This window comes from Castor canadensis, chromosome 2 (assembly GCF_047511655.1).
Source record: "Castor canadensis chromosome 2, mCasCan1.hap1v2, whole genome shotgun sequence".
NCBI lineage: Eukaryota > Metazoa > Chordata > Mammalia > Rodentia > Castoridae > Castor > Castor canadensis.
In genome coordinates, this window is record NC_133387.1 from 13,911,230 (window position 1) to 13,923,559 (window position 12,330).

At 40.6% G+C, this 12,330-nt stretch overlaps 1 protein-coding gene across 3 annotated transcripts in view; it reads right to left on the reverse strand.

The window, feature by feature from the left end:
- Positions 1 to 12,330, reverse strand: part of LOC109695405 (maltase-glucoamylase-like) — a 174,437-nt gene that overhangs the window by 101,821 nt on the left and 60,286 nt on the right. For all 3 annotated transcript variants that reach the window (XM_074061721.1, XM_074061719.1, XM_074061718.1), the window contains 12 exons: positions 11,393 to 11,521; positions 11,049 to 11,159; positions 10,304 to 10,366; positions 6,427 to 6,561; positions 5,893 to 5,980; positions 4,973 to 5,111; positions 3,402 to 3,535; positions 3,243 to 3,277; positions 3,034 to 3,150; positions 2,509 to 2,657; positions 1,806 to 1,890; positions 925 to 981 (listed from right to left, as the gene is read on the reverse strand). In XM_074061721.1, coding sequence (XP_073917822.1) covers positions 925 to 981; positions 1,806 to 1,890; positions 2,509 to 2,657; positions 3,034 to 3,150; positions 3,243 to 3,277; positions 3,402 to 3,535; positions 4,973 to 5,111; positions 5,893 to 5,980; positions 6,427 to 6,561; positions 10,304 to 10,366; positions 11,049 to 11,159; positions 11,393 to 11,521 — 1,242 coding nt within the window. The remainder of the gene's footprint in view (positions 1 to 924; positions 982 to 1,805; positions 1,891 to 2,508; positions 2,658 to 3,033; positions 3,151 to 3,242; positions 3,278 to 3,401; positions 3,536 to 4,972; positions 5,112 to 5,892; positions 5,981 to 6,426; positions 6,562 to 10,303; positions 10,367 to 11,048; positions 11,160 to 11,392; positions 11,522 to 12,330) is intronic.

Sequence of the window (12,330 nt, forward strand, 5' to 3'; positions counted from 1 at the left end):
ATACATAGCAGAGTCTTAATGTATTATATCCAAGGACAGAGCCAGTCAGCAATAAAAGAGTTGGGCAGTGGTTACTACTTGCCAGACAGAGAAGAGGAACAACTCCACTATATTTTTCTTTGTCCACTTTGGAGGCAATCTCACTTCAATTCCCCTGGAAGAGAGCTGAGGACACAAGCTCTTTTCTTGTCTTCCTGCTTTGTTCCAGTCTGTCCCTTTTTCGCTCAGAAAGTCAGGCCCCTTCACACTGGTTACAGACCTAGAATACCCTGTTTTTGAGATTCCTCTCAAAGAATCAGAATCTGACCAATCTGTGTCCCTCAAGAGACCATGCTGAGTGGCTTCCCAAGACCCTGTTCTACACACTGATCTCTGGGGCTCACACTGGGCCACAAATATATAACAGGGTTCCTCATTTGTAAAAGCCCCTGAAACATGGACCCCTACACCTGTTTGCATTTTACATACTGCCTTATAACTCACTAATCTTAGGTAATCTTATAGAGAAAATCTTTAAGCATACATGTTACAAAGCAGATATTTATTAAAAAGGCAGATAGCATAAGGCCTCTTTAATTAGAAACTTATCATAATAGAAGATACAAACAAAAAGTGTATTTTATATCACAACTTCAGAACATACTGGTGTCTACTTTTATATATCCCTGCGAATAGAGATGATGGAAAGAGTTATAAACTCAGAAATAAAAACTACGCACTCAGTGAAGGTCATGTGTCACATCAAGACATTTCTGTGAAGGAGGGATTGTTCTCACATCACAGATGGGTAAGAAAGACTGAAGCCATAGGTTTAAAATACCTTGTCCAAGTTGAAATAGAAGCATTTGGCCTGAGCACTGTCAGACATAAATCTTTTGTACTCTACCATTTTCCCAGGTTATATAATCATTATCCAAATCTTACCGTGTAGTAGTCATACCACTGTGCACCAGGGAAATATGCAGTGACATTCGTGGCATTCTGAAATTAAACACAAACAAGGTGTGGGAAGTGGACACTGATATCTAGGCCAGAATAAGCAATCTGCACATGTAAGGGGCTGCAGCACAGGTGAAAGAATTGAGCCACTGTATCAGCTCTTTCCTGCTCTTTCCCAGTGTTGGGAGCCTCATTCCCTTTTATCTCTTACACAGGAAATTTCCTCCAAACAAGGCACTTCATAAAGTCCTTATGGACAAATGACTTCAGATTAACAATCACCAAATGCTAGAGATTTATCTATCCTCTCTCTAAAGAGACATGGTTTAAATTGGGTTGGGTTATATGAAAATTATGCAGGTATACAGATTGAGGGGTTATAAATAAGGAATTTTAAACACAAAAATAATCATTCACAGAGGAAGTAAATAAATGATTTGCTGCTTGCAGGACCACTTATAGAAGGAATGGAGTCTTGATCAGCAGCAATAAGAAGACACACATTGCTGCATGCTGCTCTACTGGTAAGCTTCGCATTAATGGTAACATGGGACTGCATGAATTCTTACACTGCTTCCACCCACTTTATTCTATTCTTCTTATTGTTGGGAGAAACTGCATTACCTTCAATTATATGAGAATATTATTTCTCTTCTTGGATTGTTCTACAAAACAAATTGCTAGGTGACATTAAGAAGGGCCTGCCCCAAGTAACCTAAGGTAGAGAGTTTTGCTCAGAAAGAGAGGAAGAGACACATGGAGAATAAGGAGCTATGTTTCGGGATCCCTCACACAAGACTTCTCCAAACTGATTCACCTAGCCTCACAGCTGGTATCTTCCATCCAGCAGGAGCCTCCATACTTACAGACTCCAGGACAGGGCTGACCAGAAAAGCTGGACCCAGCAGGAACTGATTATCTATATCCCAGGTTTCCCTGTCAGACACAAACCTGGAGAAGGAAATGAAAGTGTCACAATCAGAGCCTCAACAGGGCTCCAGCCCAAGGCCTTGAAGAAACCCTCCAGTTTAGGCCCAGGTCAGAAATCCAGCTGCAGCCTATGACATCTTCCTCTACCCCAGCTTAGTATGGATCACATTGTCTCTGCTTTCTGCATGGCATGTTTGTTGTACCTCAACAATTTAGGGATGTGATCTCCTGTGCACCTCCACTTTTCCTTATGACTGCACATTTTCAATACAAGGAAGACCTCATACTTCCAATCTCCTAGAATGCCCTCTTCGGTGACCTGAACACATTTTGGACTACATCTGCATAACCAAACTGCTACAAAAAATGGAAGGTCTTACCATGGTCATATAGAAAATAAATTCTACTCTGCTGTATTTTATTATGTTAAAAAATGTCCACTCAGTATATAGCCTTTCATCAATGCTTTTTCTAAGTGTCACATTGTACAAAAAGGTCAAGAAATGTATGTGTTTTACCTGGAGGGCTTATGAAGAAGATAGCATATCTCCATATTGAAAGAATTGTTTGCACCAACTGACACGCAACAGAATGAAATAAATTATCCCTTAGTCAGCATGAGTTTGGGTAGACACTCACTCGTGGAGTAGTGGCCTCACAACAGTGATGCCCTCTGTGTTGGCCTTGTACATCAAAGTGTAGAGATAGGGCAACAGGGTGTATCTGGTCTGAATCACATTTTTGGAAATATTCACAAAAGCATCATCCCAGGATACAGGGTCTTGTCTCTAAAGAAGACAGAAAAATGTATTCAGATTCAATGCAGGTAATTTATGAGATTCATGCCATCTATTTCTACCTTATTTCCTATGGATCACATATGAAGCAAAGTATAGATGATTATGGAGGAAACTACAGAAGAGAATTATCTTAATAGCCTAAGAAAGGTCACCAAAGTTTTCTATGAAAGACATAGAAAACTGCTTGGGATATGTTGGGAAACTTTTCTTCCTCTAATTAAAAACAAAAAAGGAAATATGGTTCTCTGACAGGAGTGTAATGGTGTGAAATTGTGCCCAGGGAATAAGGGTGGCATAAAATATAGCTCAAAATTGGAAGTTGCCAATGACAACAAAACAGGTAAGGTGGGTGCTCAGGTCCTACCCTGTTCCCCTCGCCATTGTGGTTCCTGGAAAAGGGGTAAAAGGCTCCCAGCTGCATCCAGCGAGCACACATCTCATATTCAGCATCTTCAAAGAACCCACAAATATCTGCCCCTGTCTGAAATAAAAGGGAAGAAAACAAGCGTCTTAAGAAGTTCTGAAAGATGCCACCATCTTCTTGAGGATTAGGAGAATCCAAAGGTCACTTACATAGGAGATGCCAAACAGACTGAACTCCATCATGCCTGCAATGAGAACCACAGCAATGTCAAGCCAGGCCCTCATGGCCTGCCACTTCCTCCCTCCTTCATCAAGGATCTAACTCCCTCCCCTATGGGCAGAGAGGCTCCTCAGAACAATCCCACTCACCAATGATAGATTTCTTCAGCTGATCCCAAGCAGCTGTGTTGTCTCCCAGCCAGTGTCCTGCCCAGCGGCCAGAAGAAGGGAATGTGGAGCGGGTGATGATGATCCCTCGCTCTCCTGTCACCTCCTGCACAGCTCTGTTAGGAGGGGAACAGGAGAACTGAGACCAGAGCAGAGGAAGGAAGGCAACAGGGTTTCCCTCCAGAGCTCTTTGGCATAGGGCTTGGTGACAAAACATTTGCCCCCTGACTGTATGCTTCATGGAGTCTGAGCCTGAGCAAGGACACACTGGCTGATGGAAAAAACAAGAACATTGGTGCAACGCTTTTTTACCTTGTTTTATATAGAACCTCACCATGGGTTGTCCCAAAATTGTAAGCTATCACTAGGCATTGTTATTTATTTTCCCAAAAATTGAAAAATGACTGAGTAAAATGGAGAGGACAGAGAAGGGAATGTGAAATGTAAACAACTAAAAGTTAGAATAAGCCTTCTGCATTGCCTTCTGTTCAATCCAATACATAAAGCTCTGACCTTACATTGTCACCTGTCAGAGAACTATAAACACTGCATTCCAACACTCTAACCCCATAAAGAAACCCCACAGAGAATAGTAAATACCCATTTTAAGGTACCAGTCCTTACAGAAAATACATTATGGTTTCACTAAAAATAACCAACATATTCTCCTGGAGTAGTAATTCATGACTATGTGCCTAAATTTTGACCCTCTCACTATCAAAGATGCACAGCTTAAGGACAGGAATAATTACATAAAACACTAAAACTAAAAAAAAAAAATGAGTATCCAGATAGTAAAGAAAAGAAAAACCAACAAAGATAAAGCCACAAAATATTTTCATAGCTCACTAAACATAGAACAGCACGTTGTTTTCAAACCTACACTTGATCCTTTCAACATACACTTTTCTTGCTATTTAATGAATCTGCTTAAATCTCAGATTCTTACATTCTTTTCTATGCAAGACAGATTCTCTCTCTCTCTCTCTCTCTCTCTTACTCTCTTTCTCTGCCACTTTGGTCTTGAGTAGAGTTTCCCTTCCCCACTCTTAGAAACTTCCTACGCACTTCACCAGTCACAATCAGGAAAAAAGGAAAATTTCTTAACAAGATGTTTTATATGATGATCTGCATCATGCATTGGGCTTACAAATTGAGAATCAACTAATTTAAGAGATGAACCATTACCTAACAAAGAATATTTAAAAAACCCAGTAGAAATGATTGATTATTGAAATAAACAAGACAGATGTCCAAACCACTGCATAGCAACAGTTGTATTATCTATTAATATTAGGTATCACCATGCAAGTGTCCACCATGATGAATATTCGTATTACCCTGAAGAGATATGCCTTATTAAATCTGTTCTCCCCCAACTATAATCACAGGACCTCATTCCATATTCACAGACTGTACACTGAGTAAATAAGAATGCTACATACTTGTAATGAAATTCTTGCTCCTTAGTAAGGGTAGTTAAGGAAAAGAAGGGAAGCTATGCTGAGCACACAGGTGATGCCAACTAGAGGAGGAGACAGAAATTGACTTACTCATAGGTGGGTCTGGTCTGGGACCACCCGTACAGGCTGTGCACATCATAGTGCCGCACCCGCGAACCATCCGGCAGGATCTGCTCACTCTCCATGCACAGGGTCTTGCTGCTGAGGCCCACACCCCTGTCCTCCACATCTGAGAGGAAAGATTGGAAATGTGAAAAACAGCCCTGACACTTTCAGTTCCTGGCCGCTCTTTAAGGGATCGAGCTCTGGGTCATGAGACCCCTGCATGGGTCACTCTTCCTCCCTCAGGGCATGAGAAGAGTGCTCTGCTCTGCGTGCAGTGGTGCTGCAGGTGTCTTCACCATCATTCGTGCAGAAGTGGAGGTATTAGAACACGGGATTATCAGGCACTCACTGTGGAGCAGGCCCCGAGCAGTGCCTTGAACACATACATTAGCTCACATAACTCTTACAATAAACCTTTGAAGTGTGCGGGCTATTTGCCCCGTACATTTAGAAAACTGATGCTTGGAAATACCACAGTATCTCTGGAGTTTGACTCACACAAAGAATGATTTATGGAGCCAAGACAAACTCACGTGTAATTCCAAATACCATCAGCTACCAATGGGGAAGTCACATCATTTTACCCATTGGTGTAATAGAAATTGTGTGGGTAAATTTTAATAAGCCTGAAGAACTAAGAAATCTAGCTGTGAGAACAATTGGAGACATTACCACTGTTACATGCTTTCTGAGCAAATTCCAAAAACGCACCCAGGGGATCCAGTAACATACACATACCCTAGGGGGCAAAGTACATGAAGTACTCCTGTCTCTGGGCCCCAGTAAACCACAGCACCAGTGAGGACCTGAACACAGTGCTCAAGGTACACTCTGGCTGCTGAGCTCTAGCAGTCATTGCTTTTCCCAGCCAGGCCTCTGCAGGTGGAGGAGGCCAGGGTCCTTACGCGGCATGTAGGGAGGATGGTTCAGAGTAGCATTCCTGCAGCCTGCAGGAACGGCCCCATTCACAAAGCTTGAAGGCTCATTCATATCCTAGAAATGTCAAACACAAACAGGGTTGCTTTTAAAGATAATTACAATTGTCAGTTCTGAAGTGAGGAAGTAGTGAATAAATCCTTAAACACCCTGTAATTCCTATAGGCATTGCCCTGGGAGGATCGTTACATTGTGGGCAGAATGGGCTACAAAAAGAAAATAACTCTTATGGGATGACTGGCTAGAGAGTTAAAGAAATCTCCCTCAAGGCAAACAAAGTTCTAGGGGCCTCTCAGCAATCACTCTCAAGGTTTAACATTAGGGATTTCAAGCAAGGTATGAGGGATGAGAATGACTGGGCTATTCTATTCTCCTCCAGTATGAGATGTCCAAAGTCTTTCTTGGATGGTTATAATCCTCTTCGTCTAGGTCAGTGTCCACATGCTAAAACAGATGAACACACAATTCTCACTGTGTACACAAGCATCCAAGCATGCACTTACGATCCACATGCCATCAAACTTCAAGCTCTTCTCTGGACTTTCTGTATTATTATACATTTTTCCAATTTCCCTCTTCCACCACTGGACAGCTGAATTACGGAAAAAGTCCGGGAAGGCCGCATAAGCTCGGTATTGCTATGAAAATAAAATACAATTCACTTGTCTCAAACTAATACACTAGACAGCAGTCAGGCATATACTAAGAACTTAATCATGCAAAAGTTTGTAGTATCTGGTGGCACAAAGTGACAGACATAGACTAAACACTTCCTTCCAAGTATAATGTACTTAGATTATAAAAAAAATTGAGTTGAAAGAAGAGAAATAAAAACGAATTACAAATTACATGCTTCAGCATTTGGAAAATGTTCATGCAATATTGTTCTCTTCAGAGCTAAAAACATGGTAACAACTAATGCACTGAACTCACTACCAAATGTTTTAAAGCTCTACTGTCCTGCACTCGACTACCTGAACACTTTCTGAGAACTCTTCTAGCGTGAAGCAGGAGCCAGGGAGAAAAAAGTCAAACATCAGGTAATAGTACCAATTTTGGAACATTTCCACTGGGAAAGAGGGGAGAGATAAGACTACAGTCCATAATATTGGACTAACTTGTATGGCTCACTGATTTCTGTAATTTCAGAATCTGAAGATATTTGTTTTTCAGGCAATGTAAGTGGGAGGGCTTAAGAAGGAACTTTCAACCTTCTCTTCCCTTCATCTTCCATCAAATAAGGAAGGTGATGTCTACATCTTAACGTGAAAGTGAACCCAAAGTGTTAATTATTCAGTATGCTGGAAAAGTTTTGAGAGCAAGGACCTTGTTTTATAGTCTTCTGATTGATCTTCATTCCCCTACAATGCTTAGTCCAGAACCTGACATAATAATAAATAAATGACAATAATGTTCAGTATTTAATTATGGATTCAAGCCACTCAATTACAGCAAATATCCATAAAAGCCTATCTACTCCTTCATGTTGCATGTTGTGAGACAATACAGTCCTTGGTGTGTCTCAAGGACTCTGTGGGAACCACTGCATTACAAATCAATGTCAATGGTGAGTGTAGTAAGAACAACAGGAAGAACATTTGGTCTGCAAATGTTCCTATACACAACAGACAAAAGACAGCTAAGAATCCACAAATCACAAAAGAAAAACATACATAAAAGAGCAGAAATGGTTCAGAATGCATAAATCTGGATCAAAGGAATGGGAGGGCTATGTGTCCCATTACGGGGAATCTTGGGATGCCTTAGGTTGGGCAATGTCTATAGCAAGCATGCAACTAAACAAAGAGAACCCTTCACCAACAACAAAGAGCCCAGCTCAGGCAAGGTCAGAAACAATGGGATGGATGGGGCACAGAATATTGGAATAAAGAGTCACTGGTAGCTGTGTTCTCAGTCAGAATTCTACCCTATATGGGTTCCAAATTAAAGCCAAATATGGTTTATTAATCTTACTAAATTTGCTCTGATGATCCTAATAAAAAAAAGTCCTACATTTTCTAGGGTGCTGGCTCTGTCTCCTCCTGTTCCTACTTAACTTTTGCCTTACACCTTCATCCCTCCCTTTCCTTCATTTTTAAGCAGTGATGGGCCCACAAACATGACTGCCACAGGATTATTTATCACAACCCATTGCATGGTACCAAAATGCAGAGATGCCACTTCTGCATTCTACTGTAGACTTATTGTATTAAACTTCTGAGACACAGACTCAGAGATCTGCTTTCCATGGGTTTCTTGCTGCTTGTTTATTTTACACTACTCTCAGTAATGCTAGATCTGGACATCAGTTATTTCATCCTCAAAGCCTCATTGAAGAAACTCTATGAACAGTATAATAGATTCTTTCACCTCCTATGAAAGGACTCTCACCAAAGGCACAATTGGAATTTAGGGCAAAAGAATTCCTAATATAAAACACCCTGTAATAAGAGCAATGGACATCCCAGGTCATCACCTACTAAAGGCACATGGGGGACCCCTTGGTACTGTGGTTACCAATACTGCCCCACACACCTCCAAATGACCTGAAAATTAGGGGGAAGCGTTGTCCTTAGAGGGTGATGAACCGTGTGTCTCAGAGGAAACAGTCAGTTACCTGACTGATGAAGGGAGCCCCCTAATGCAAGCATTCAAATGCCATAGAGCTTGAGTCCCTGAATGTCTCAGGCTGGTAAGTTACTTTGTCAGTGTGGGATTCCTGGAGAGGCAAAATTAAAGTGACCCTCTGTGAAAAATGATGGAGAGGACAGGGAGCTAGGTCCTCTCCCTTGAATCCTTATCAGAAGATAGACAGATGATAGCTAAATATATAGATAGATTTCATCTACTTCCACAAATCAAAGATACTTAATCCAATAGCCCTGCAGCTTGATCTTAGGGTAGGTATCTCACTTTGCACATAGAGTGTTATTGCTGCCAACAAGGATGGAGGGGGTCAGAAACTAATGCCAGTTAACTGTACACCACTGGTTTACAGTACTATTCTTCTAACTTCTCTCAGAGAGCTATTTCAAGCTTGAGACCTGAGTTCACAGTCTGTATTAGTTCTGTATTATATCTGTTTTCCCCTAAAGGACTGTCCTTCAGCCATGAAAACTAACTCCTCTGAATAAAGCATGAATATTTCACATACCACCAGCTAGTCCCATTTCTGGTGGCTGGGATCATTTTCCGACATATCCCCTCAATGACTTCTTTCTATATTTATGGAAAGAGATTAAACATGGATTTGAGACCATAGGCTTCTAGTGACTAATAAATGAATTTACAACCTCTTTGCTTGGTCCCACAATAAAGATATTTCTCAGATGAATCCTCAATCTTGATAGTTTCTATACACTACTGCTTACATCACCTTGATGTCCACACAAAGGTCAGCTTCTTTAGTCCTTCGACTCTTCGCTAGTGTCATGGCAAATAGTTTGTTTTTCCCCAGCTCCTCTATTTAGGTTACAAAACCAACACAAGCACTACCATTATTCCTCTCCAGAAAGAATAGTAAATATGGAAGAAGAGCTAAAGACATTAAGGCAAGGTACTTGAACTTCAGAAGAGTTCTCAACACAAATCTGAGAACCCTGCTCACAGGTATTATTATATTTGATAGCAGATCAAACAGGCTTTGTCAATTCTTGGTGTCCACATTGGGATTAAATGATGAGGGTGAAGATTTCTTAAACTACTAAGACACCATAAATGTATACAAATGAGCAATCCTTAGGGTGACTGGGAAGAATTCAGTCCCAGAACCGTGGACTACCTGGATGCATTACAAGCAAGAACCAGAAGACAGAAACATTTTAATATAAGGCTGAAAGCTAAAGAGTCAAACAAAGATGAGATATCAGAGGCAGCATGAGAGTATGACCAGGATATTTTTGAAGATGAAAAAGTATACATGCAGGAGAAACAATGTACAGAGAATAAGACCCAATCACTGACATTAAGAAAAAGGTTAGGAACTCTATTTAAAAGGGGTACCCAAAAAACCACAATCACAGAAACGACACTCATTCCGAAAAATGATAGCACTTCTTAGAGGTATCATCTAATGAAAATTCCATGGACCACTGAAATCTACAGCCTTGGATTTGAAATCACCATTGTGTCACCTAGACATGGACAAATAATTGAAGTTCTCTGAGGTATAGTCCAAGAGCAATAATGCACATAGCAAGGGAAAGAAAACATTCCTGTATACCATGTAATCCACACAAAGACTGATATGAGGGGTACATCATCTTAACGTTTTCTCTCACCATGCCCATCTCCATAGTATGAGCATGTCTGGTATCATAGCTATGGCTGCCCCGTTCTGACCACACTGACTTCACCCAATATCCATAAACAGCCTTTTACCTCCACTTGACTGTCCCAGTCTAGAGAGTTGTTCACAACAACATCAGGGAAATCAGGCCAGACCTATGCAGAGAAAAACATTCAACAGTAACGCATCAGATATTTCCCATGTATTCCTATGTATTTCCTAAAAAACTATCATGCAGGTTCATCTAAAGCATATTAGATTCCACAACGTCCTTTCCTAAATGGAAAAATATTTCTAGAAAAATAAAAACTATAGTTGTTAGATTAAATAGAAAAGTCTCATAAACAGCATGAATTAACACATTAAATGCTCCTCACACTCAGGCTAGTGGTTAATGGATCATACTTAGATCAATCATATCTTCCCCAGATAATTCCCATCTGGGGATATGATCAGGAGGATCATGATCAAGGCCAGTCCAGACAAAAATGTTTCTGGGACCCCATTTGAACCAATGGCTGGGCACAGTGATGTATACATGTCACCACAGATACTGCAGGAAGCATGAATAAGAGGATTAGGCCCAAGTTGTGGGCACAGAAGAAAGAACCTGTCTCAAAAGAAACCAACCAAGAAAGGACTTGCAAAGTGGTTCAGGAGCAGAGTGCCTGCTTACCACGCACAAAGCCCTGAGTTCAACACAGGTATTACCTCCTTCCGAAAATCACTACTGATCTAAGATTCCAAAGAGAAAAGACCTAAAACAAAATGAATGAACACATTAATAGCTCCACCCCCACTAAGACTAGGTTTAGTGGATCATCACTTTGATCGTACCTTTCCCCAGACAATTCCTCCATCATCTGGATACTTAATGAAGACATCATCTTGCACTCCCTCAGTGAAGGCAGGATACGGCTCTGTCTCATTACCAGAAATGGCTGGATCCTGACGTCAAAACACAAGAGAGGTGGAAAATCAAACTCAAGAGAATGACCAAAGACAGATAAAAGGGAATCTCTCCACAATGATGTCCCTAAATTCAAACTATAGAGTGAGAATTCTGAGAAAAGCACTTTTAATTTCCCCTTTTGTGACATGGAAAGTAAGAAAATAAAAGGCCGTCTGTACCAAAGCCCATTCACTGTCCCAGACACGCCCATCTTCACACAAGGACTAACCAGAATGAGGATGACCCGCATCCCTCTGTCTTTCATGCGATTGATCAGATCTGGCAATCCAGAAAACTTGGGGCTGAGGGTGAAGTCCAGCTGCCGCTCCATGTAGTCGATGTCTGAGTACTGCACATCCTGGGGGAGGACACAAGGAATCAGAGTGGGGGCTGGTGGTACACATGCAGGTTCCAGAAGAAAAGACCCCTGTACCACCGATGGTGAATTTCAAATGGCTTCTTTGTGAGTCTTTAAAATTGAGATCTGTTATTTGTAATTTATGGAATGAGAAATTCACCTGTTAGTTTTAAATTTTTCACTCAGAAAATAGAAAATAATCTAAACCACACACACACACACACACACACACACACACACACACACACAGAAGTAAATACTAGGCTCATAATGCCTATCAGAAATGGATGTTACAGAGATCACTAAATACCATATATTAGAAAGGACTCTGTAAACTGCCAGTAGAGGAATGAGTGTGATAATTTCCCACATGTGATTGCCCTTGAATCAGTGGTTCTCATTAGTAGATAATGTGATCTTTCTAGTTATAATACTAAATGAACAGTAAATCTACTACAAAGAAATACTAACAAGTGTGTAATTCCTATGGCATAGCCAACCCTTTTGGTAATCACATAGCATTTTCTTACAAAGAATGATATATTGCATTTGTTTACTTTATATTGATCAAAAAATTGTAAACAATAGAAGAATAAAATTAATTATGATAGTGGTCCATGGGATCAGTTCTAATTAATGGATGAAGGATAAAGTTTGTTTCCAGAAATGCTTCCTCTAGAAGTCCATCCAGATTCAGCCTGTGGGTAGCTCAGGACTGAACTAATACTATGCTCCAAGTCCCACAAACTGTATTCGGGATGTATCTAAACATAAAATGGTATAGTTAATTCGGGGTTATTAATATTTTA